This window comes from Salvelinus fontinalis, chromosome 15 (assembly GCF_029448725.1).
Source record: "Salvelinus fontinalis isolate EN_2023a chromosome 15, ASM2944872v1, whole genome shotgun sequence".
In the NCBI taxonomy this organism is placed as follows: domain Eukaryota; kingdom Metazoa; phylum Chordata; class Actinopteri; order Salmoniformes; family Salmonidae; genus Salvelinus; species Salvelinus fontinalis.
Genome location: NC_074679.1, coordinates 27,507,841 through 27,535,369, shown reverse-complemented (window position 1 = coordinate 27,535,369; position 27,529 = coordinate 27,507,841). Strand labels below are relative to the sequence as shown.

At 43.0% G+C, this 27,529-nt stretch overlaps 1 protein-coding gene and 1 pseudogene across 6 annotated transcripts; one reads left to right on the top strand and one right to left on the bottom strand.

Annotated features, from left to right (window-relative positions):
* The first annotated feature begins 1,428 nt into the window (after positions 1–1,428).
* Positions 1,429–25,243, top strand: LOC129811685 (GSK3-beta interaction protein-like). Of its 6 annotated transcripts, none has more exons than XM_055863191.1 (3): positions 1,429–1,552; positions 22,639–22,878; positions 22,993–25,243. In XM_055863191.1, the coding sequence occupies exons 2-3, from the start codon at positions 22,642–22,644 to the stop codon at positions 23,149–23,151; spliced, it is 396 nt and encodes a 131-aa protein (XP_055719166.1). In that variant the 5' UTR covers positions 1,429–1,552; positions 22,639–22,641; the 3' UTR covers positions 23,152–25,243. The 6 variants fall into 6 exon arrangements, with proteins under 6 accessions (XP_055719166.1, XP_055719167.1, XP_055719162.1 ...); XM_055863192.1 differs by having other exon boundaries at positions 1,430–1,552; positions 22,642–22,878; XM_055863187.1 differs by lacking the exon at positions 1,429–1,552 and adding an exon at positions 1,595–2,002 and having other exon boundaries at positions 22,642–22,878.
* LOC129811211 (autophagy-related protein 2 homolog B-like) lies at positions 2,937–21,444 on the bottom strand (annotated as a pseudogene).
* Positions 25,244–27,529: the final 2,286 nt, after the last annotated feature.

Sequence of the window (27,529 nt, the reverse complement as noted above, 5' to 3'; positions counted from 1 at the left end):
TTTGGAAGTATGCTTGGGGTCAGTGTCCATTTGGAAAACCCATTTAGGACCAAGCTTCAACTTCCTGACTGATGTCTTGAGATGTTGCTTCAATATATCCACATAATTTTCCATCCTCATGATGCCATCTATTTTGTGAAGTGCACCAGTCACTCCTGCAGCAAAGCACCCCCACAACATGATGCTGCCATCCCCGTGCTTCACGGTTGGGATGGTGTTCTTTGGCTTGCAAGCCTCCCCCTTTTTCCTCCAAACATAATGATGGTCTTTATGGCCAAACACTTCTATTTTTGTTTCATCAGACCAGAGGATATTTCTCCAAAAAGTATGGTCTTTGTCCCCATGTGCAGTTGCAAACCGTAGTCTGGCTTTTTTTATAAAGGCTTTGGAGCAGTGGCTTCTTCCTTGCTGTGCGGCCTTTCAGGTTATGTCGATACAGGACTCGTTTTACTGATGATAGAGATATTTTTGTGCCTGTTTCCTCCAGCATCTTCACAAGTTCCTTTGCTGTTGTTCTGGTTTTGATTTGCACTTTTCACACCAAAGTACGTTTATCTCTAGGAGACAGAACGCGTCTCCTTCCTGAGCGGTATGACGGCTGCGTGGTTCAATGGTGTTTATACTTGCATACTATTGTTTGTACAGATGAGCGTGGTACCTTCAGGCATTTGGAAATTGCTCCCAAGGATGAACCAGTCTTGGCTGATTTCTTTTGATTTTCCCATGATGTCAAGCAAAGAGGCACTGAGTTTGAAGGTAGGCCTTGAAATACATCCCATTTGACTCAAATGATGTCAATTAGTCTATCAGAAGCTTCTAAAGCTATGACATCATTTTCGGGAAATATCCAAGCTGTTTAAAGGCACAGTTAACTTAGTGTATGTAATCTTCTGACCCACTGGAATTGTGATACAGTGAATTATAAGCGAAATAATCTGTCTGTCAACAATTGTTGGAAAAATGACTTGTGTCATGCACAAAGTAGATGTCCTAACCGACTTGCCAAAACTATAGTTTGGTAACAAGAAATCTGTAGAGTGGTTGAAAAACGAGTTTTAATGACTCCAACCTAAGTGTATGTAAACTTCCGACTTCAACTGTGTATATAATATATCATTATTTTTTAAGTAGGCCTAACAAAATGATTGCCTAGACATAGTGGTCGCCAACTGGTCGATCTTCAAGGCATTCATAGTCAATTACCAAATATTTCTGTAGAAAAGCCAAAGAACGATAAAGGCTTGCGCTCCTTTTTAAAAATCGTGTTGCGCTGTTGTGGTAGGTGCACTTGATTCAAAAGTCCTGCGCACCGGGTAGAAAAGTGTTCCCATGAAACAAACTCCACCTACCAAACAGACCGGTAAATCTGTGACTAAATTGAGTGCATCTATGCTCTGCCCAATCGGATAGCTCAAATCACCGTGGCTACAGAGCTTCCATGACCACAGCGAGGTTTAATAGGCTACTAGCCTACGTACGATTTAATAACGTTTAAAACCATGACCACAGAGAGACTGTCAACGAATACAGCAAAGAGCTGCTGTTTTTATGAGTGAGTTCATTTTTTTATCATTTTTTTATTCAACACTGTTACAAAACGCCCTTCTCCGTACTTCCGCTCGGCTTGCAGCTGGAATGAATGAGTAGCTAAGTTTCGATAGCCCTGCGTTTTATTATTATTAGCAGCTCGTCGTGTCGATTTTAATATTAAGGAATATTTAACTTTCTCTCGTCATAGGAACAACATTAATTTGTGCATGAGGCAGATGCGGTGCGACTCGAGTTTCGCCATCAGGTGGAAGACGGTGTCCTCTCTCTCTGGTCAGTCTCACCGGAGGAAAGGAGAGACCAGGGACGGTGAGAGGCGGTTGGGAAAAATCGTTTTGAACGGTCATCCAACTCGGAATTCCAAGTCGGACACTCGGGCTCTTTCTAGAGCTCCGACTTTTCGACCTGAAGATCACCGACGTCGTGATTTGATGTCGTTGACCATCAGATGCAGGTACCATAAGTCCAGTAAAATAAAAAAGCAAATTATTTTAATTCACGCTTCACAGTGCCTCAATGTGCTAAACTTAATTATTTTGGTATCAAAGCTCCCGTTTTGAAATATAATATGGTCTGATTAACAATATTGGCAGGCCAATCATATAGCCAATATGCTGTGATAATGTATTAGGCCTACTACCCAAACCTCATTATTACAAAACTGTTTGTGTGAGGTTAATGTAAAAAAAAAAAAACCTGAGCAGTAGAGCTCAGCATGCTTTTTGACTGCGACGGTGATCTTGACTCAGACAAGGTTGGTGACCACTGGCCTAGAGTGTTGTACTGTATTGTGTGGGATGTTGTGAGTTTCCAAGCATACCTCAATGAATACGCAAGTTTGCATAAGAATGCTGCATGTACACATCCACATACAGTCAATCCAGTTGCGCGTGCACGAAGGAATATGAATTCTTTTTCATATTCACTTAATCCACTCTCGAAGCCAAGGCTGTTAAGATTTACAGTGAAGTCGAACATCATCTGAAAAGTTCTGCAGAGTGGAGGATAAAATCAATGTTTCAGTGTTTACTCGACACATTGTATGACATGACAGTGTAATGTTACAATATTGTATCATTATTTACAGAACGATATGGAGTGCAACAAACTTACCAACTCTGTCCGGTTTGTTGCTTCCCAACTATTTCTATGGTAACCAACCTGTGGGTGTGTCCTTTTTTTTGTTGCCTCCACTGATGCCTACAAACAATATTGCAAACATGGGCATGATATTTAAGACTAAGTAGCAGACAGCACCAGCGGATTTAGGGAAAAGTATAGTGACAATTATGTGAAATGTGTCCATCTATATTACAGACTGCTTCTCAATTTTATATTTATAAAATGTCAATTTAAACATGACCCCCAAAAAATTGCTTCATAGACAATTGTGCCACAGAACAGTAGCCTGCAATGCTCGTATAATGTATTTCAGAGTCACTAAACAGCCATAATCAGCAAAAAGTCTAACACCCCCATTTTACTGTAACTGAAAATGCAGATCTATATATTTTAACCACAACACATTACACAATACTGAGAATGTCTTTTAGGATTCTGTCTGCAAGAAATGTTACATAGAATAGTTATGAAGCCCACACATATACATGGTACACTGTACAAAATGTTAGGGGACATACACTTCAATAGCTTACAGCATCTCGTTGAGATATTAGTATTATTTGACACAAATTAGGATAAGCGAATGTTGAATATGACAAACTACAGACGTGCTGTACTCATCTCTTTCTGACACCACTCCTCATCTCTGTCCCATGTTAGGATATGATGCACTACTGTTACCATTATGGAAAGATTCTCAACATTCAAAAAAAGCCAGTCCTATCCAATAGCCAAGGTAATCAATTATGATCTACAGTATGGCACAGTGACCTCTGACTCTGCACACTAGCTGCTCCTACGAGTCCCTCTGTCTAACATATGGTAGTACAACAGTATAATATTACCATGAAGGCACTGCAAGAGAAAATGTGATATAAAAGGTAACACAAGCTGATTCACACTAGCTCTAACCGCCACAAGTCTAATTGTGTTTCATTTACACCAGCGCTGACTTTTCAGCGACACTCCATTTTACCTCAAAATAATTACATCTGCAGAGCCAGATCCTTCCAGCTTGTAATACTCATTTGGCCTTGCAAAAAGTTGAGGGAGTGCTTTCTTTGAAGGAAAATACACGGCCCTCTGATTCTGAACAACTATCAGTTCAGTAATTGGAAAGCCGTCGGCCATCACTCCTCCCCTTGCCGCCATTTCTGGGATTCTTCCTGGCGTGCATCTGGGTGAATCTGGTTCCTCATGCCCCCCAGCACGTTGGAGGTGGCCTCGTTGGCCATGACGATAGGCTTGACCACAGATGGGGGGGAGCTGTCGAAGGACCCCATCCACTGCCCCGGTCAACCCACGCTGCTCGTGCTCACGTATGGCCGTGTCATAGATGGTCAGAGCAGTGTCCGTGATTCCCTGTGGGGAACACGAATATTGAGCATGATTTATTACAGTCCTGACAGGTAACTTCATCCTGTATTCAATCTTGAAGTGTGTAACACTAAGCAGCACTACAAGCAGATGAGATGCAAAATGTTAGCATCATGCAAGTTACCTCTTTTACAACACTGTAAGCGTTGGCTACACCTTCCCGGAGATCAACTGGCTGAGACAATCTCTAATGAGAGAACCGTGTTATTCTCTTTGTCTTCCTCTCATCGGATCCTGGAGATACCATGTCATAGGTTGTCTCTACTGCTGCCTGAAGAGCACAAATCAAACAAATTGTTTTGCATTACATGGAGCCTGATAAACTTGTAACACAGAAGTTGAAAAGAGATGCAGGACATTTACAACCTATACATGTATTTCTGGACTGGGGTGAGTTTTCTTTACTTGGATAGTCCGCACCATGCGATTGGTAAGTTCCAGAGCAGCCATAGCTGTGGAGGTTCCAAAGGAGGCAGTACCACGCTGCAATCCCCGTACAACCCGACCATCCTTCCGGTACTGCTCTATTGGGAGCCACACCAGGTCCCTAAATCCCTGGACTGAACACGAGGAGGAAAAGGAAAAGTGTGTTATTATTTGGTTAATGCAAAAAAGGCAGATTAGATCAGGATTTCTGATTTGACTTTGGTTTATTAAGACATCTACACATTAACACACTCAGATATACACTGAGTGTACAAAACATTCGACCAGTGGTCGAAAATGGGTCATTGATAAAAGAGGACAAAGGAGACTCCCACGAATTGTGCAGAGCAACTGATGGGCTACAGTTAGTCAACTGACAGGCCAGTACAACATTGGTGCCCAAAGACCCATAAAAGAATGCACAACTCATCATACCTTGACACGAATGGGGTATGGCAGCCGACGACCTTAGTTTCACTTCTTTCAGCAAAAAAACAAGAAACTGTAGTTGCAGTGGGCTAAGGAACGAAAACACTGGACACTGGATAATTGGAAAAACATTGCCTGGTCTGATGAACCCTGGTTCCTGCTGTTTCACACTAATGGGAGGACTAGGGTATGGAGAATGAACATTGCAGGCTGGTGTGATGTGTGATGTTTGTTTTCATGGCACACATTGGGCCCCTTGATAAAAGTGGAGCAATGTTTGAATGCCACAGGATATCTGAACATCATTGCCAATCAGGTGCATCCCTTCATGGTAGCAGTGTATCCACCTGCGAATATATTTTTTACAGAAGGATAATGCCCCATGCCACAATGCTAGGATTGTCAAGGAATGGTTCCACGAACATGACAGTGAATTCAGCTTACTGCAGTGGCCTACCCAGTCACCAGATCTCAATCCAATTGAGCTGTGGGATGAGACAGAACAAGCAAGTCGGAGTGGAGATCAGCTACCAGCCAACTTGACAACTGTGGAAAGCATTGGAGTCAACATGGGCCAGCATCCCTGTGGAACACTTTCAACACCTTGTAGAGTCCATGCCTCAACAAATTGAGGCTGTTCTGAGGGAAAAAGGGGGTGCAACTCAATATCAGGAAGGTGTTCCTAATGTTTTGTACACTCAGTGTATGTATAACAATAGTCTTTAGGTTGAACCAAAAGCTTAGACTCATTTCCATTGTGGACCAATTGGCCAAAACAAGCATGACCTTAATCATAATATATTGTGTGGTTCTGAGAGGCTTAGACAGAATCTTCTTACAAAAAACAGTTAGTATTTTTCCTGTTCCTGAAATTACTGTCTGATTTAATAGGTAAATACATTACAGTGCTTCAACACCAGTTTATCAACTTACACATGTCCTACTTACCCAACTGTACCAGCGAGTGGATAGGTTCCACGCCACCCAACAGTCCTGGCAGCTGGTTCTTTTTGATGTCGTTCAGCCACTCATTTATTGCATAGGAAAAGAGCTTATCCACTCTCAACAGTCTGGAAGAAAACCAAGAATGTTCTTATGGTTTCTGCATACTGTATTCTTTATACTAGACAATGGATTGTGTGTCATCATTTAACACCAGGAATAACCCAATTAAGTGTTGGTATGTCCTGTCATAACAAATCATACGAATATGAAGGGACTGTACTGATTAAACCTACCCTTGTCTGTAGTATTATCTCCTTAGTTTCAGCTCGGAGCAATTCAACTGTGTCAACCCAATCACAATCCCAGCAAATGTTCCCAGAAACAGAGGAGCAGTGCAAGAAACATGAGCATGTACTACTGTGAGAGTAAGAAATGCACATTCTTCATAAATGGAGCTACTGTACATCATCGGTGCTTGTTAACCAAAATATTGCACAGTATGTTGGCTGCACAACACCAGTTGTCAAGTCTGTCAACACTGGAATCCCTGATTACAAAACTGAATGTTTGTATACAGTATGTTTTTAGAGATTGTTAAAACAACATACTTGCTCCATTGAAACGTGTTTTCCATGGTAATCCAGACGAATAGGAACTTCAGAGGTAAACCAAAACTCTGAGGGAAATCAAACAAATATTTCATAATTTGCTAGCAAAACTCAAACACTTAATTATTTGTGTGTAGAACACATATAGTAAGATGAAGATAAGTTATGCCTTAACCCAAATGACATCAGGTGCCTGTCCACCTCTACAGAGTAAGGGACACCTACCTGAAGAAGATGGGCTGGTCAGTGAAGGATGATGCAGTGGCAGCCTCAGCTTCCCCAGTGTCGCTGTTACTGGATAAGGTGAGGCCGTTGATGCGGCTCTGGGCAGGCACAGAGATGATGGGCGCAGAGTCCTGGCTCCCACCTCCATGCTTAGTGAAGCTGCAGGACACCTCTGGGGCAGATGGCTTCTTCATTGAAACGCACAGGGCTGCAGACCAACAAATGCATCATTGAGGGTCAACATTTTGCTCGGATACAAATCATGAAATAACCTATGATTAAAATCTACTCAATAAGGCCTCCTGGGTGGCGCAGTGGTCTAGGGCACTGCATCGCAGTGCTAGCTGCGCCACCAGAGTCTCTGGGTTCGCGCCCAGGCTCTGTCGCAGCCGGCCGCGACCGTGAGGTCCGTGGGGCGACGCACAATTGGGCTAGCGTCGTCCGGGTTAGGGAGGGTTTGGCCGGTAGGGATATCCTTGTCTCATCGCGACTCCTGTGGCGGGCTGGGCGCAGTGCGCGCTAACCAAGGGGGCCATGTGCACGGTGTTTCCTCCGACACATTGGTGCGGCTGGCTTCCGGGTTGGAGGCGCGCTGTGTTAAAGAAGCAGTGCGGCTTGGTTGGGTTGTGCTTCGGAGGACGCATGGCTTTCGACCTTCGTCTCTCCCGAGCCCGTACGGGAGTTGTAGCGATGAGACAAGATAGTAATTACTAGCGATTGGATACCACGAAAATTGGGGAGAAAAGGGGATAAAATTAAATGAAAAAATCTACTAAATATGCTACATTGTTCATAATGTACAAGCCTCTAGCCAAGGATATTTTACCTTCTTGATCAGGTGGAGAAAATCTCAACTTCACCAGCAAGGTTGGAAAAGAAGTATTTCAAGAAAAACAATGCATCCTACAAGAAAATAAAAAAGCCAGGGGTAATTTCAAAGGGATCAATAGTATAACTGAAAATGTGTTAAATGAGAGCATATGAAAGCATTACATTTCTATGGCTTGAAATCTTTTGGAAACCTCAGAAAGAGGTATGATTAACTGGATAAAACCAGCACGTTTATCTCTGGCTCACCTGGTCGATGTTGAGACGAAGGGGCATGAGTGAGACTCGCAGAGAGCATTCCAGGGGTGCTTGACCTGTCTCTGGACACATATGCAGAGCCCCAACTGTTAGCTGCAAGAAAACAAACAAAAATATACACTGCTCAAAAAAATAAAGGGAACACTTAAACACAATGTATCTCCAAGTCAATCACACTTCTGTGAAATCAAACTGTCCACTTAGGAAGCAACACTGATTGACAATCAATTTCACATGCTGTTGTGCAAATGGAATAGACAAAAGGTGGAAATTATAGGCAATTAGCAAGACACCCCCAAAAAAGGAATGGTTCTGCAGGTGGTGACCACAGACCACTTCTCAGTTCCTATGCTTCCTGGCTGATGTTTTGGTCACTTTTGAATGCTGGCGGTGCTTTCACTCTAGTGGAAGCATGAGACGGAGTCTACAACCCACACAAGTGGCTCAGGTAGTGCAGTTCATCCAGGATGGCACATCAATGCGAGCTGTGGCAAAAAGGTTTGCTGTGTCTGTTAGCGTAGTGTCCAGAGCATGGAGGCGCTACCAGGAGACAGGTCAGTACATCAGGAGACGTGGAGGAGGCCGTAGGAGGGCAACAACCCAGCAGCAGGACTGCTACCTCCGCCTTTGTGCAAGGAGGTGCACTGCCAGAGCCCTGCAAAATGACCTCCAGCAGGCCACAAAGTTATTTTTTTTTGAGCAGTGTATAATATTTAGCAAACGTTTTTATCCAAAGTGACTTACAGTCAAGTGTGCATCCATTTTAAAGTATGAGTGGTTCTGGGATTAAAACCCACTATCCTGGCGTTGCTGTAGCCATGCTCTACCAACTGAGCTACAGAGAACACATTCAGCATAAACATACATGCATTAACCACTATCATGTCTTTAATGTGACCACAATCACATGGACATTACTCTACATCAATCAAATTTATTTATAAACCCCTTCTTACATCAGCTGATGTCACAAAGTGCTGTACAGAAACCCAGCCTAACACCCCAAACAGCAATCAATGCAGGTGTAGAAGCACGGTGGCTAGGAAAAAGGCCAGAACTAGGAAGAAACCTTGAGAGGTTCCAGGCTATGAGGGGTCCTCTTCTGGCTGTGCCGGGTGGAGATTATAACAGAACATGGTCAAGATGTTCAAATGTTCATAGATGACCAGCAGGGTCAAATAATAATAATCACAGTGGTTGTCGAGGGTGCAACAGGTCAGCACCTCAGGAGTAAATGTCAGTTGTCTTTTCATAGCCAATCATTCTCTCTATATGCATAATGTCTCTCACCATGTTATAGTGGGCAGTGCGGGGCATCTCCTTGCTGGAGTAGAGGTACAGGAACTTGTTCATCTGGGAGGGGGCCAGTCTGTCTCTGATCTCCAGGTCCTGGATGATGAACACCTGCCGGGACTTAGGCTGAGGCCACTGAGGCCTTGGGGTAGACTTCATGCTGGAACCGCACCTGGGAAAAGAGCAAGAGGTCCTCAACTCTAGCTTCATACTAAAGGAAGCACTTATCATCCCATTTGGCATACATAGCCTACATGTTGTATTGTTACAGGAGAGGGCTTGTGAAGTCCTCTTACCTTGCTGAGCTGGATCTCCATCAGGACGTCAAGGTTCCTGCCCCGTCCTCCACCCCTGCTCTGTCTGACTGGGGTCTGGGAGGGGGAGCTGTGTGGGGTACACCTTCAACATAACCCAAACATTAACAGAGGACACTTGATCATCTGTTGCACCTTTTCACCATTACTCTACATCCTTTTTTCTTTTTCCATCTTGTCATTTGACACAATTTCAGTTCAATCACATCTCCTAGTATTGTTGTTGTAATAAAGAACAGTTGAACAGTCCAATGCACAAACACACTCACCCCCGACTTCTAGCAGGAGAGGAGGTGAATGTGGCGCTCCCAAAGTCCTTCCCTCCGTAGAGGTGCCAGATGACAGAGATCTCCCTGATGAGGTAACGCACCTCTGGGACGGGGAACCTCAGGGCTCCCCCGCTGGAGTCCCTGCTGTCCAGGGGCTGGCCAAAGTGGTTGTCTTTGATCTCAATGGAGTCTGGGATCAAGTTATTCACCACTGGCTCCTCGTCCCGATCCTGAGGCAATAAACACACCTTTCACACCAATGCAATAGACAGACTAAATGTACTAGTTATCCAACATGCTGAGTAATTAACTGTATAAGATGCGTACTCCTACGTCTGTTCTGGAGCCCGGGTTCTCTAGAATAAAGAAGTCGTCGTTCTCTGTGGCCAGGTTAGGGGCAGCGGTGATGAGGGGGGAGTGGACGTGAGGTACATGGGGCTCGGCTCCTGCGGCAGATTCCCGCTCTTGTCCGGGAAAAGGAAGAGGTCAGAGCGAGACGGGTCGAGGTCCTGATTCTGCTCCTCGTGTATTCCTGTAGCGGTTGAGGGGGGAGTGGGACCAGTTGAGTCTAGTCAAATTAACTTCTATACATTAAGTGAATGTTAAATAGTTGTGGTTGTATATAGTCTCACCGTTGCGCTGCAGCGCCAGGGTGTGCTGACTGTCTGCCTCCATGGCCTCACTCATCAGGTCCTGCAGCATCTGCTGCTCAGCCTCAGGGAGAAGAGGAGCCTGGGAAGGGGGCCGGCTTGGAGCCTCCGGCTGGCCAGACATAAACAACATTTTAACTCAGCAGACAGCAGAGTCCATATCCTCACTACAGTATTTAGAATCACAGTTCAGACTGTTCTACTCTCTCAAAAGAGTTTGATATACTGTAATTGTAATGGCTTTGTTGTGTCAAATGTGCCTCACAATATACAGATACAACAAATTCTCCACTGACCATTCACTGCTCATCACTCAAGGCTATGATGAGTCCTAAATGTATCTGACGGGTATAAAAGCTGACCTTTGCGCTCTGTTTGGAGCTGGTGCGCTTGGCCTCTGGCCCAGGAGGGGGCAGTAGGTCTCCATAGCTGGCCACGTACTGGATGAGGTTCATCAGAGCAGCACAGGAGTCTGAACACGTTCTGATGTGGATGACATCACTGGAACAGCGCAGCTCAAATCTGGGCTCAGTCTGTCAAAAGACACAGTGAGAAGAATGGCTCAACGGTGACGTCTTGTTGTTGGAAATAGGTTTATCATAGATCAACAGAGTTTGTCAGCTCTTACCAATTCTCTGTCCACTCCAGGTTTGACCGCAGTGCTCCTCAGCTCTAATGTTCCCATGTCTACCACCTGCACAGTCTGGGAGATAACGCACATGGGTTACTGGTCAGAGCGTCTAAAGCAGGGGTGTCAAAGTCAAATGGACGGAGGGCCAAATAAAAAATTTAGCTACAAGCCGAGGGCCGGACTGTTCGAATGTTCATTGAAATTTTTTTAAATGACGCATATAGTCTAGTGAACCTAATTGAACCTACTGAAAACCTAACAAATATATTCCAATATGATCAGATAAATAAAGCAATATTTTCTTATGGCTCTGTCAGTAATCTTTAATTTTCAACAGACACAAAAGACAAATTTCCTTTATATAAAAATCCCCATAACATGAACATTAAATGAAAGAAACCAGTATTCAAGGCACCATCAGTAGCCTATATTTTCTATTTTAGCAAAAGTGGGCTAAATTTACTTCAAAGAAAAAAACAATAATAGCAATTTTCTATCATCCACTCAACTGAAATATTTTTAAAATATAATTGGATTGAAATACAATAAAATAAAGTGCAAAAATCTATTAATCAAAAACAGCACTTTGTTTAAGGAGAAGTAACATGCAGTGAAAACAAATATTAAACTTTAACTTTTAAACTTGAACTGAGTAAAAACTCTAAATATGTGATTGCACAGTAATGTTCACTTGTTTGAGGTTGAGGGTGATACTTGGTGGTGTCCCATCTTTTCCACAAGTTCATCAATGTTCGGGGTAAGGCTCTGAGCTGAGGAAATCCTCAGAATTGAGTGGAGGTGTTCAGCAGTAAGTCGACTTCTGTGTGATGTTTTGTTCAGGTTCATCAAAGAAAACAGTTGTTCACACAGGTATGTGCTGCCAAACATAGACAACGTTTGAGCAGCCTGGATGCGCAGCTGGGGCATTGTGTCGGGGAGGAAACGGGCGAACTCCGCAGCACCCACTGCCGCATATTTTGCCCTCAGTGCATCATTGCATTGGAGGTCAATCAACTCCATTTGGAGGTTTGGTGGTGAGCTTTCCACGTCAACAGCAAATGGGTTACCGAGCAGTTCCAACCTGCTTTTTTGTGCTTCAAAGTCAGCAAATCGGCGTCGAAAGTCAGCGGCAAGCATACCTATTTTATCAGCCAACTGTGCGCTCGGGAACGCACTGGTAGAGAGCTTCTCTTTCATGGTCTGGCAGCTGGGAAAGTGGCTCAAATTTTCTTTCCGCATCTGCGTCTCCCACAGAGTCAGTTTGGTTTTAAATGCCTTCACTGTACTGTACATATCAGAGATGACATGATCCCGACCCTGCAGCTGCAAGTTCATTGCATTCAGATGACTCGTAATGTCACACAGAAAAGCCATTTCACACAGAAACATTTCGTCTCGGAGTTGTGTTGTGTCTTTCCCTTTGCTGTCCAAGAACAGACAAATCTCCTCACGAAGCTCGAAACATCTTTGAAGCACCTTTCCCTGGCTTAGCCATCGCACCTCTGTGTGATAAGGCAAATCACCATGCTCCGTTTCTAACTCCGTCAGAAATGCCTTGAACTGGCGGTGATTCAAACCTTTGGCTCTGATAAAGTTAACTGTGCGCGTGATGATGCTCATTACATGCTCCATTTTCAAGGCTTTACCGCACAACGCTTCCTGGTGTATGATACAATGATAAGCTGTCAGCTCACCTGTCGCGTTTTCCTCTTGCATCTTTTCCCGTATCTTCGCCACCAGTCCGCTCCTGTGTCCACACATCGCAGGTGCTCCGTCGGTTGTCAAACCCACGAGTTTTTCCCAAGGCAGCTCCATCTCATTTACACATCTTGACACCTCTTCATACAAATCATGCCCCGTAGTTGTGCCATGCATAGGACGTAAAGCCAAAAACTCCTCTGTCACGCTTAGGCTGGAGTCCACTCCGCGGATGAAAATTGACAACTGGGCAATGTCAGAAATGTCGGTGCTCTCATCCACAGCCAAGGAATATGCAATGAAATCTTTTCCCTTTTTCACAAGCTGCTCTTTTAGATTGATGGACAACTGGTCTACTCTCTCGGCAATGGTGTTTCTGCTCAGACTCACATTTAAAAAGAGTTGCCTTTTTTCTGGGCAAACTTCGTCACAAACTTTAATCATGCAGTTTTTGATGAAATCCCCCTCCGTAAATGGCCGGGCTGATTTAGCGATCTCTTCTGCCAAAATAAAACTGGCCTTGACAGCAGCCTGGCCTTGTGATTTGGCTTTTTTGAACAGAGCCTGTCGAGATTTGAGGCCTCGTTTTAATTCCTCTGCCTTTTGTAGCCTTTGTTCCATGTCCATATTCTTGTTTTTGTCCGTGTGTTTCGTTTCATAATGTCGTCTCAGATTATACTCTTTCAGTACCGCCACACTTTCTCCACACAGAAGACACACAGGTTTTCCAGCTACCTCCGTGAACATATACTCCGACTCCCACCTTGTTTGAAACCCCCGGTTCTCAGTGTCCACCTTCCGTTTTGCCATTTTTGATGGGTATCTGAAAGTTAATTTTACTGTGATGCTGACGACTGCTGTGCCAATAAATATTGAAATGAAGCAGCCTACTGCTCGGTGCGTCACCGTTGCATTGTGGGAAATGTAGTATTGGTGCGTGTAAAAGATCTGCGGGCTGCCGGCTTGCTGCGGTCTGCGGGCCGGTTCTAATAATAAATCAAGATCATCCCAGGGGCCGTAAAAAACCTTCTCGCGGGCCGGATGTGGCCCGCGGGCCTTGACTCTGACATATGTGGTCTAAAGGATCTTTGACAATCAAATTGAAAATGTAACAGAAATCGTCTCACCTCGCAATAGATTTACAGAGACGGCATTGCTCTTGTCAGAGAGGAACAAAGCTGCTTCATCCAAAATGATCCTAGAAACAACACAAAATACAGAAACATCCAGTGATACGCCACTGCTGATTTTATTTCAATGACATGACCAGTGCTGCAACAGTACCTGAGAGAGGAGGATGAGTGGTCTAAGGAGACACTACTGGAGATGCTGAATGTCTCCACTACCATCAGAGACCTGAGTGGGAGATACAGGGGTCTGCAGAGGGAATATAGCATGTTAAAATACAAACACTGAATACATAGAAAATACAGATGAATTAAGTCATGAACGTGACATACAGTACATTCGGTAAGTATTTCAGACCCCTTGACTTCTTCCACATTTTGTTACATAGCAGCCTTATTCTAAAAAATAATTAAATAGTTTCCCCCCTCAATCTACACACAATACCCCATAGCGACAAAGCAAAAACAGGTTTGTTTTAAATATTAGCAAATTTATTAGAAATATTAAACTGAAATATGACATTTACATAAGGATTCAGACCCTTTACTCAGTACTTTGTTGAAGCACCTTTGGCAGTGATTATAACCTCGTCTTCTTGGGTATGACACTACAAGCTTGGCACACCTGTATTTGGGCAGTCTCTCCCATTCTTTGCAGATCGGATGGGGAGCGTTGCTGCACAAATATTTTCAGGTCTCTCCAGAGATGTTCGATCAGGTTCAAGTCTGGTCTCTGGCTGGGCCACTCAAGGACATTCAGAGACTTGTCCCGAAGCCACTCCTGCATTGTCTTGGCTGTGTGCGTAGGGTCGTTGTCCTGTTGGAAGGTGTTCTGGAGCAGGTTTTCATTAAGGATCTGTCTGTACTTTGCTCCATTCATCTATCCCTCGATCCTGACTAGTGTCCCAGTCCCTAACACTGACAAACATCCCCACAGTATGATGCTGCCACCACCATCCTTCACCGTAGGGATGGTGCCTGGTTTCCTCCAGACGTGACGCTTAGCATTCAGGCCAAAGGGTTTAATCTTGGTTTCATCAGACCAGAGAATCTTGTTTCTCATGGTCTGAGAGTCCTTTAGGTGACTTTTGGCAAACTCAAGCAGGCTGTCATGTGCTTTTTACTGAAGAGAAAGGCCTGATTGGTGGAATGCTGCAGAGATGGTTGTCCTTCTGGAAAGTAATACCATTTCCACAGAGGAAGCTCTGTGCTCTGGAGCTCCGTCAGAGTGACCATCGGGTTCTTGGTCACTTCCCTGACCAAGGCCCTTCCCCCCCGATTGCGTAGTTCGGCCCGGCGGCCAGCTCTTGGAAGAGTCTTGGTGGTTCCAAACTTCTCACATTTAAAAATGACGGAGGCCACTGTGTTGTTGGGGACATTCAATGCTTCAGAAATGTTTTGGTACCATTCCCCAGAGCTGTGCCTCGACACAATCCTGTATTGGAACTCTGCGGACAATTCCTTCAACCTCGTGGCTTGGTTTTTGCTCTGACATGCACTGTCAACTGTGGGACCTTATATAGACAGGTGTGTGCCTTCTCAAACCATGTCCAATCAATTGAATTTACCACAGGTGAACTCCAATCAAGTTGTAGAAACGTCTCAAGGATGATAAATGGAAACAGGATGCACCTGAGCTCAATTTCGAGTCTTAAAGCAAAGTGTCTGAATACTTATATAAATAAAGTATTTCTGCTTTTTATTTTTAATATATTTACAACTTTTTTTTACTTTCGCTTTGTCATTATGGGGTACTCTATGTAGATTGAGGAAGAAAATATGGCTGTAACGTAACAAAATTAGGAAAAAGTCAAGGGTTCTGAATACTTTCCGAATGCATTGTAGTCAGTCAACAGCACATGTAATCTAGTGAGCAGCTCCACAGGTGGAGATGAAGGGTGGTGACTGAGGCAGGGGGGGGTGTAACCCAACACAGGCTCATCAGACACATTCAGGAAGTCTACGATCTGTTACACACAAGCAAGAAACACTGATCAGTCAGGAGTATGGTTCATCTGTTCAAAGGGATGCTTAAGATATGATTAAGATAAGTTGTGGCGTTGATCTGTACACAAACAACACCTTGGATTAACAGGTGTTGAGTTTACCTGGTCATACCAGCCCAGTTTGGGGGGAACCACTCGGTGCTGGAGTGTGGCCCCTTTCATTCCCACTGCAATCAGGAACTCATGCAGAGGAAACCCAGACCAACAGTGAGGAAATACAGTTGAAGTCGGAAGTTTACATACACTTAGGTTGGAGTCATTAAAACTCGTTTTTCTACCACTCCACAACTTTCTTGTTAACAAACTATAGTTTTGGCAAGTCAGTTTGGACATCTACTTTGTGCATGGCACAAGTCATTTTTCCAACAATTGTTTACAGTCAGATTATTTCACTGTATCACAATTCCAGTGTGTCAGAAGTTTACATACACTAAGTTGACTGTGCCTTTAAACAGCTTGGAAAATTCCAGAAGATGATGTCATGGCTTCAGAAGGTTCTGATAGGCTAATTGACATAATTTGAGTCAATTAGAGGTGTACCTGTGGATGTATTTCAAGGCCTACCTTCAAACTCAGTGCCTCTTTGCTTGACATCATGGGAAAATCAAAAGAAAGGCCCTAAAAATTGCTTGAAGTTCCTTGGTGTCCACATCACCAACAAACTAACATGGTCCAAGCACACCAAGACAGTCGTGAAGAGGGTACAACAAAATATCTATTCCCCCTCAGGAGACTGAAAAGATTTGGCATGGGTCCTCAGATCCTCAGAAGGTTTTACGGCTGCACCATCGAGAGCATCCTGACGGGCTGCATCACCACCTGGTATGGCAACTGCTCGGCCTCCGACCGCAAGGCACTACAGAGGGTAGTGCGAACGGCCCAGTACATCACTGGGGCCAAGCTTCTTGCCATCCAGGACCTCTATACCAGGCGGTGTCAGGGGAAGGCCCTAAAAATGATCAACGACTCCAGCCACCCTAGTCATAGACTGTTCTCTCTGCTACTGCACGGCAAGCGGTACCGGAGCGCCAAGTCTAGGTCCAAGAGGCTTCTAAACAGCTTCTACCCCCAAGCCATAAGACTCCTGAACATCTAGTCAAATGGCTTCCCAGACTATTTGCATTGCCCCCACCCCCTCTTTACACCACTGCTACGCTCTGTTGTCATCTATGCATAGTCACTTTTATAACTCTACCTACATGTACACACTACCTCAAATAACCGGTGCCCCCGCACATTGTCTCTGTACCGGTACCCCCCCCCCCTGTATATAGTCTCGCTATTGTTATTTCACTGCTGCTCTTTAATTACTTGTTACTTTTATCTCTTATTCTTAAATGTTTTTTTTTTTTTAAACTGCATTGTTGGTTAGGGGCTCGTAAGTAAGCATTTCACTAAGGTCTACACCGGTTGTATTCGGCGCATGTGACTAATACAATTTGATTTGACATATGCAAAATGGGGTTGAATCAGTCAAGTTACTAAGGAGGTAAAGGAGATTCAAAAATATTAACAGACAATGTCAATAAGATCACCCGAGGTGGTCGTAGGGGCAGGCTTCATCAAAAGCTGCCCTAAACTGGATGAATCCGTCTGCAGGGAGCTGGTGAGAACAGACCATTCTAAAGAAGTCAGCAGCCATGAGGGACAGGGGGCTGGGGGCAGCATCCGGCAGGGGGTCAATGTGGAGAACACATACAGCCAGGTTCCCCAGTGTCAGCCTGAAGACCAGCTCTGGCCTGGACTCATCACTGTATGCTTTGGTTGGGTGGGCTGACACACAGGACAAAATGTGTGAATTAATGACTTGTAAACATAAACACTACCATGACATTTCTGTTTTCTCCGGCGTCAAACAATGTTAGATTAAGAAGTTACTGTCTTAAGAACTGAATAGGAATACTGACTCAAACAGCTTTCTTCCTTTAAAAAATAATGTTTATTTGTCTGCTCAATTTATGCTAAATGGTAGTGAGTGAGAGTGCATGATGCTGGTTCTTAGGCTGCGTTCACACAGGCAGCCCAATTCTGATCTTTTTTCCACCGATTTTTCTTTTGACCAATCACATCAGATCTTTCACATCAGCTCTTTTTCAGAGCTGATCTGATTGGTCAGAACAGCAATTAGTGAAAAAAAACATCACAATTGGGCTGCCTGTGTGAATGCAGTATTACAGGTCTGTCTCAGCAGTTTGTGTTAGAGTGGTGAGTCCCGTGTCAGGAATGGGCTTTCCTGGGACTGCTTCTCCTTCTGTCTGGGCACGTCCAGGTAATCGTTCCAGAGGATCTTAGTACATTTCTTTGTTCTTTTGTCCTCTGTTACAATCCCCATACCATTAGGTTAGGTTATGAGGCATACCGTGGTATTGCCAGTAGACTCTCCTAGGGAGGGGGAGTAGTTACTGTTGAGTGACAGGTCCAAGTCCACAGTGGGAGGTTCCCCCAGGGGAGGGAGGGATGACAGGCTATGAGACATGTCCATGTCAGTCATGGAGAAGAAGACATCCTCTGTGCCAACAACAAAGAAGCTAGATCAAACAATTGTTAATGATATCAAGATATGGGCCTACAAAAACAAAAAGCTCAATCCAAATCACCAGGTTATTAAACATAGTAGGTGCGGGTAACAGTTCATCCGAACCTTGGCTGGACACAGTTCTGGTGGTCTGGCTCACGAAGAGGTCAGGGTCGGACTCCTTCTTCAGCCAGCGATTTAGCTCCATATGGAGCCGATACTCATCCTCCTGCTGCATGGGACGGTTCCTCTTGTCCTTCCCCCAATCCGGCCCAGCTTCTCACACAAAAGCAGACGATTTTAGTGTTTCACTCACCAACGTCTGACGTGGCTCCTTTTAAGATATCATCATTCAATTACCATAATTAAACCAACCTGAGCTTGAAAAAACTCCAAACATGTCCAAGAGTAGGTGAACTTGCCGTGGAGATAGCAGCACAATCATTTTGCTTATCTGTCCATCAACATCCAACTGAAAAACAAAAATACCGTTGTAAAGACCCAAGACAATAGACATTTTGTGCATTTCAGTGTGTCCAAGTTTCACAGTTGCTGTGCCATTTCAATCATGTGAGGATGCTGTACTAACCTTTGCTCCAGGCATGGTTTGGTTCTGTTTCAGGACAAGGGACAGTTCAATTCTGCCACTAAGGTGACCAATCTGCATGGGTTTAAAGAGTGTTGCTGAGGAAACAGGCTCTGTGAACTGGGGGTGTGTCTCACAGATGATTCTAGTGTTCCAGCTGGGGGATAGCTTGGCCTCTGTCTCCTGGGGGGGTGCAAAAAGGGGGTGCGTTAGTATATGTTCTCTATGCTTCCAAACTACACAGAGGATTATTTTAATGTTCTCACTGTTGGGGTGGGTGAGGACTTGAAGCCGGCTCTGGCCGCCTTTGAGAACTCGCCCCAGAAGACGGTGACTCCCTCCAGCTGCAAGTTTTTATGTGCAAATGTGGTGAGTTGGTGCACATTTACGCTGAAGCTCTCACCAGTCTCATCACAGTAAACAATCCTGAACAACACAACACAGATAAGGATGTAAGAGCTCATGTAGTGTAAAGGTATTGAAAATGCTAAATAAAATCAGAAATACCTAAGTTATAGGTATTGGGCACTACTTCAAGATAAATGTGCAAGTAGTTCCCCACTTGTAACCTCAACTTACTTGTTGATGCGCAACTCAAGACTGATTCCCGTTTTGGGATTTTCTGGAAAATGTTCGATTCTGATAACAGTGTCCAAAAAAGTAACCTTGACCCTTCTCAGAACTAAAGAAATGACAAAGAAGACATTGTTATCAATCCTCTGATGCTTGGAAAGAAAGCCCACTCAAGTGTTGTTGTATGGTAATGATCTACCACACCCATCTCTATGGTCTCTGCAAACTTCTCCAATCCCTCCTATGGCTGGAAGCTCTCCCTCACGTCATCTGTTAGTCTCTGGCTCAGACACTCTTTGGCAAGCTGCATGTCATGAAGCTGGACCGAACATGGGTTCCATACCTGAGGCTAGTGGCACACAAGGGTCAACATTGTCAACATGGTTTATTTATCTGTAGTCGATGTGGAATCGCTAGCTAGTTAGCTGTGTGTGCACAAGTAGCAGCCATAATGCAATGATGATGATGAAGAGACAAACAGAGATGGAGGTAATCCTTCTGACCCCCCCCCCCCCTTAAAAGATTTAGATGCACTGTTGTAAAGTGGCTGTTCCACTGGATGTCATAAGGTGAATGCACCAATTTGTAAGTCGCTCTGGATAAGAGCGTCTGCTAAATGACTTAAATGTAATGTAAATGTGAGGTGATTGAGGTGTCCCCTCACCCATACGTGGTCTGGGTCTGAACACCATCTCCAACCCCTTGACCTCCAGGGCACAGTTCTCCTGCAGCAGGGACGCCCATGGTACGGTCAGAGAGATAGTCTGGATGAAGCCCTCTATTACCTCGAAGGGGGCATCCACTGACTCAAGGATCTCATTTAAAGACTGAGGGGGGAGAAAAAGCTCTCAGGCAAAGGTACACTGTCAGTATGTATGTCAATACAAATCCCATTACCGGTATTAATATTTGCTTAGCTACATAAAAGGTTGAATTTACCCACTTGTCCAATGGCACTTGTGCCAGTGATCCAGTTCCTTGATAGAGGTCTAAACTTAGCTGATCTAAGCTCAGCTTCTCTTGTAGGAAATTGCCCAAATACCGATGCAAAAGGTATCTGCATGCCCGCTTCTTTATAGATTCAGAAAATGGCCAAGGCATGTTGGTCTGATTTAATTGTGGTGGCTTCCAAATGGCTGTTGAATTCAGTATTCAACAAATATGTTGTATGGAGAAAAAGGATGTTGGATAACTATATATTTCTCTTCAAATAATTTAGCATTGGCAGTATCAGTCTTGTCATTCTGAAGACTTCCAAAAGACAGGAAAACATCCTTTACACACAGGGAGGAGATATGTGGCAATAATTTCAACTTCAGTTTGCTGTACCTGCCAATGAGATGGAACATAACATTGAAACTCTCAACTATACATTTGATCACCACACTAGATGACAAGTTATTCAGTACCAGTAAGTTACCATGTATAGTAGCAATATTATTGTCACTCCTAGGAGAGGTAGACAGCATTACTGTTAGTAGCTGCATGTTAGGTACACCACCCTCACCCTTAATTCTAACATTCGGGCTAAAATCTAAACCGAATGAGTTGCATTATCAGCTAGCTAGCCAAAACTGTCTCTGGCATCACGTCATTGCTTGCTAACGCCGGGTGTCTGCTCACTTGATAATCCTGTCCATACCGCTAACTGAAAAAATCCGACATCTAGGTTTCTGTTAATGGTTTGACAATACTGCTAGCCCCAAAATAATCTTACAGTTTGATATCAAGGATGTAGTTAGTACGACAAGCTTGGGGGGTATGTCAATGGCTATAAAATGAAATCCCCACAGCATCGATTGATTGTTTCTCGTCTGGGATTGTTTATTAGTTAGCACCGAGCTAGCATGAACCTCTTTAACATCTTGAATATAGCTCAACTGACATGGTATGGCAGTATGTTACATGTCATATAATGGGTTCTATATAGCAATTTAATCACAGAATAGCTTTAATTTCTCTTGTTCTGTATGAATTGTTTACAAACAATTTCATGACGCTCCGCAACGTCGACGCTTTCCACGTTCCGCTGTACGTAAAAAGACAGACGGAAGTACACATTCAAACTCCACCCCCCTTCTGCGTAAATCAACTAAAAGTATTTACTGCGCATATGCTTCTAGCAAAGCCTTTTCATCCACGAGCCATTCTACTTGAACTTTTTCGCGTGACTTCTGAATAATTGCAATGTTGAAAGAGAAGGTGTTATCACAATGTTTAACTACGGTGGTGTTAAAACAGAACAACTGGCATTGATCAGAATATTTTGATAGTCGTTACTACCCAGACTATTTGCATTGCCCCCACCCCTCTTTACACCTCTGCTACGCTCTGTCGTTACTGATTGTCCTGTTTGTGACAATCTTGATTATTATTATTATTTTAAATTATTTTGTTATTGATATTGTTAATGAATAATTTCCAAAGTACGCTTTGGAAATATCTACATTGTTACGTCATGCTGATAAAGCAATAGAAATGGAAATCTTCATGACAGAAATCTTTGTTGATCACCCGGAAGTACAGTAAAAACAACCACGGAGGAGGTGAGTAACGCAGCTAGAAAAACTAATTTGACAAAAATGACAATATTTCCTGGTACTGTTGAAGTTTACATATATTCATGATTATGTTTATGTCATTGTCAAAACAATTCCTACTACAAAGAGAACCCATAGCCACGGATATTGGCTGCTATTGGCCGTAAGCTAGCTAGCAAGCTAACATGGTGATGATGGTGGACTGTCTTGTCAATGAATGATAAGTGGTAAACAGTAATAACTATGTTATTGGATACTAGCGCTAGTCATACTCTAACTCATCACAAAAGTTTTCACATTATTCATGAATGAATTCAAAACAATCACAACACACCAGCCTTTAAAGCCCTACTAATGTTTGTTAAAAATCACAGACTGGGCCTACCCACCAAAAAGTAAACCCTTGAGCTAACGTTAGGTGGATTCCATGATGGTGGAACTTGCTTGTATCATCTACCTCCTTGGATATAGTGCGAGGAACGTTCGTTTGAAGCTTTACATCTTAGTTTACAATGTATCCGATGACCACGAAAACACATTTATTATTGTATGATAACACTTGTAGTTAAAACAGTTGTACTTAGCTAGCATTTAGCTACTATACTTCATTTTCTGATTGCACCTTTAACCTCACAGTTGTGTCTGGTGTTTTTGTGTGTGTCTGGTGAAGAAGATGGAGATAGACTACCAACCAGAGGACTCGCCTGTCTCCTTATTCGATGAAGACTGTATTGATCATGTGAAGGACATGAGGTTGGAAGCAGAGGCAGTGGTCAACGATGTGTTATTCGCTGTGGCTGAAATGTATGTGTCCTCAAATTTGGACAGTGCTTTGGCTGTGGCCTACATCAACGTGGAAACAAGAGAGGGCAATCGCTATTGCCTTGAGCTCAATGAAGCTGGACTAAGGGTGAGGGATATCAACACTATTTAATTTGTGCCATTATTTCATTTGTGCTGTTCAGCTGTTATTCTGTGTAGGCCTACTGGTATATGATTGACCACTCTCTATTTTATCTTACAGGTGGTTGGCTACGTCTTTGACCAGGTGGATGAGAGCTTGAGCACCCAATACTTTGAGACTATTTATTCACTGCTGGATACCCTCAGCCCAGGCTACAGAGAAGCCTTTGGGAATGCCCTGCTACAGCGATTGGAGAGGCTGCAGCAAAATGGACAATGAAAGACAAAATGGAGCTAATGATGTGGAAGTGAAACAAGGGTTGTAGGGACATCAATTGTACTATACGAATACAAACATAGCAACCTTTCTCATCAGGTTATTGACCAGACATCTAGCTACTACTACAGTACTAATGTACTACTAAAAGCATCTGCGTGGTCAATCCGACGTCTGCAGTGGCCATACTGCATTTATTGCAATACGGCCACTGCAGAAGTCAGGGCATTTATACTTTTTGCGCTTAGAGGAGTAGAGCAGAGCTGTTATGAAGGAAGTGAGTTTATGTATATACAGGACCTCCCGCCCCCACCTAGCGTCAACCAATTATGTCAATGTGGAGCTATACGGAGCCCTCCGCATTGGGTTTAATGTTCATGTTATTCACAACAATGATTTAGACCTGCTGTGTCAGTCTGTGATCAGGATTATCTTCTGTCATCATTCACATTCAGGTTTGTGGCTTTTGTAAAGAACTGTCTGTCAATTTTGACAATATTTCGCAGTGTTTATCCCCCCGGAACTCCCACACTTCATTAACCCTGCTCTACCTCTACATAGTTAGATTATACTTTAAGTATGTTACTTAAGGGCCTCCCGAGTGGCGCAAATGTCTAAGGCACTTCATCTCAGTGCTAGAGGCGTCACTACAGACCCGGGTTCGATACCAGGCTGTGTCGCAGCCGGCCAGGCGCATGCACGCTGACTTCCATCGTCAGTTGTACGGTGCGGCTGGCTTCCGGGTTAAGCGAGCAGTCCGGCTTGGCAGGGTCGTGTTTCGGAGGATGCATGGCTCTCGACCTTTCGCCTCTCCTGAGTCCTTACGGGAGTTGCAGCGATGGGACAAGACTGTAACTACTAATTGGGGAGAAAAAGTACTAAAAATATATAAAATATATACAAATTCAAAATATATGTTACTTAATAAAGTTGTTCTCTGCCGTCCACTGAAATAAGTGTATTTGGCCTTCTATGTACATCAGCGAGTGCATGTCTCATTGAAACAGCCAAAGAGAGAGATGTGGGGATTGTTTTCAAAATCCATCAACCACCCCCTCTGATGTTATGACTCATAAACTGCCTTAACGATTGACCCATGGTATGCTCTTTGGCAAAATAATGTACAAATCATTTACATAACCCATGTCTTAGTTACTGAAGTGTTCATTGTTGTCATGGTAGTTAAACATGTATTGTTTGTCACTTTTCATTTAACACTCCTGAGTTTTGAATAACATTGAGAAGGGTCAAATATTATTCAAAACAGTCAAGTGGCCATTATTAGAAGGGTTTCAACGTCTGCTTTTGTTATTTGGGCAAATATAATTTATGCATTTCAAACAAGGAAATGCATTTTCATTTACTATTCACATTACTGTTATGAATACTAAATACAGATGTTGGTATTGACCTGATAGTTTGAGAAGAGGTCAGATGAGGGAGACATTTTATGAAAAATATGTGAGCTACAGTTTTGTGTGGTTGAATTAAGGACTTCCTGGTGTCTGTCATATTATAGTATATTTTCATTTATGTTTCTCTGTTAAGTACCCCAAGCTATCATACTCTTTAGGCAAACAATTAAAGCACCTGAAGATGAGTTGAAAAGGATGTATCATTGATTAACAAGCTGCTTTTAGTTCCTCAGTAAAAAGCACAGAAGATATGAGCGTTTACTACTGATTCCACAACTGAGAGTCAACAGTATTTTAATTCAGATTTTGGGAAGATGCTTCAGGATGTTGGCTCCAAGTCCTATCAGTTTTACAGTTCTGGTAATTTTCCACAGTTACCGTAATTTGTGTTGAGAATTTAGTTGTGTGTGAAATAAATGATCGTCCATTGTAGTGTAATTTAAATTTACTTAGTATCAAATCAGTTTACCCTGTGAATGTCATTAGAATTTTTACTCATTGTTTGATGCTGACATTATTGTAGACCAACAAAAGTTAATTAAATACGTTTCATTTCCTTGTAATCTGCAATTTTGTTGCCCTTATTGCTTTTGCAATGAGTGATGTGTGTACATCGGTTTTACCAAGGTGAATGAGTAAACCCAGTTATCCCATGTAATAAATTCTTAGGATCTTGAAAATGCTGAGGTATGTGTTATGTTCTTTTATTTGGTTATGAGCTTTGATAGTTCAACAGCACACAACAGCATTTTATTTTGAGACATTTGCTTGTCCTTAATGTTAATCAGATGTGAAGGCAAATTACCAAAAAAGGTAATACTATAATAATACAAAATGTAAGATTAAATAAAGACTATTAGATGGAACTATTTAGACATCTTGATTTTAATATCTAGCCATTGCTGTTTGACAGTACAGAAGAAGAAAGAATCCCCTCCCAAAGTACTGAGTTACAACATATTTAGCAGTCAAAAGGAAATACAGTACATGCCAAATAGCAGACCACACAGCAGCCAGTAAAAAATAAGCAAATATCTAGAAAGTTGCACCGCACTGCAATGTAAATAAAGTCTAGGAATTGATTGTTCACAGAAACATTAACAGACTCATTCTGATCAACCATTGACACTATTTGGCAGATGACTGAGTAGAATTTAGCAATACTTGGGTCATTCCATCAAATCAGTACCTTTTGGGTAGCGTAACTTTGTCAATATTTTTATTTTATTTCACCTAATTTTAACAGTCTGTCATGAAGAGCACATGTTCAACTTAATAAATCAAGTTTTTCCCCATCTCAAAAGGTTAAATAAAGTATATGACTATAGTAAGTGCCTATTAAGTGTCAAATAAAGTAACAGGGTTGACGATTTCATCTTAAATCAGCCATAAATCCGGTTGTAACGGGGAATGGAAGCCTGTTGTGTGCAACAGGGAGGAAATTGTCAAAGACTCCAGCCACCAAAGTCATAGATTGTTCTCTCTGCTACTGCACGGTAAGCTGTATCGGAGTGCCAAAGACTGAAGAGCTCCTTAACAGCTTCTACCCCCAAGCCATAAGACTGCTCTGATCAGTTCATCAAATGGCTACCCAGACTATTTACATTGACCCCCTTATCTTATTCTAATCTATTCTTATTTTTTGCACTGACTCTCTTGCACAAGCTCCACTGGACTCTAACCACATACTCACACACTGACACTCCAACAACACACACACACATACATTCACATTCCTTCACATATGCTGCTGCTACTCTCTGTTTATTATATATGCATAGTCAATTTACCCCTACCTACATGTACACATTAACTCGACTAACCCGTACCCCAGCACATTGAGTCGGTAGCAGTACCCCTTGTGTATAGCTTTGTTATTTTGATCTTATTGTGTTACTATCTTTAGTTATTTAGCAACATTTTTAAAAAAAATTGAATTTTTTTACTCTGCATTGTTGGTTAAGTGCCCGTAAAGTAAGCATTTCACATTAAGGTCTACTACACCTGTTATATTGGCACATGTAATACAATTTGATTTGATACATTTGAATGCAAGCTTCACAAGACAAGTAATTGTTCAAACATTTCTAGCCTGTCTATCTATGGGCAACAGGGTTGATGTGTTATGCCCGACCTGCTCTGTTTTCCACCACAAAACACCAGAAAAATGTCCAGAAAGAGTAGAACCAGCTCTGGTTTTGCGCCCACTCGGGCTCGTGCGGTGGAGGAGATCTTCGTGGGCTATACTCAGCCTTGTGTCAGGGTAGTACGTTGGTGGTCTGTTGATATCCCTCTAGTGGTGTGGGGGCTGGATTTGGCAAAGTGGATGGGGTTATATCCTGCCTGGTTAGCCCTGTCTAGGGGTATTGTCGGACAGGGCCACAGTGTCCCCCGACCCACCCCTGTCTCAGTCTCCAGTATCTATGCTGCATTAGTTTATGTGCCGGGGGCTAGGGTCAGTCTGTTATATCTGGTGTAATTGTCCTGTCTTATCTTGTGTCCTGTGTGAATTTAAGTATATACGGCAACAAAAATTGGCTAAGAAATTAATACTGAATACAAAGCGTTATGTTAGGGAAAAATCGAACAACACATCACTGAGTACCAGTTCATATGTTTCAAGCATGGTGGTGGCTGCATCATGTTATGGGTATGCGTGTTATCGGCAAGGACTAGGGATTATTATTTTTCTTAAATAAAAAAATGAATACAGCTAAGCACAGGCAGACAAAATCGTAGAGGAAAACCTGCTTCAGTGTTCTTTCCAACAGACATTGAGAGAGGAATTCTCCTTTCAGCAGGACAATAATCTAAAACACAAGGCCAAATCAACACAAGTTGCATCAAGATGGCATTGAATATTCGAGTGGCCTAGTTAGTTTTAACTTGAAAATGGCTTTCTAGCAATAATCAACAACCAACCAGACAGAGCTTGAAGAATTAAAAAAAGAACTAGATGGTAATCT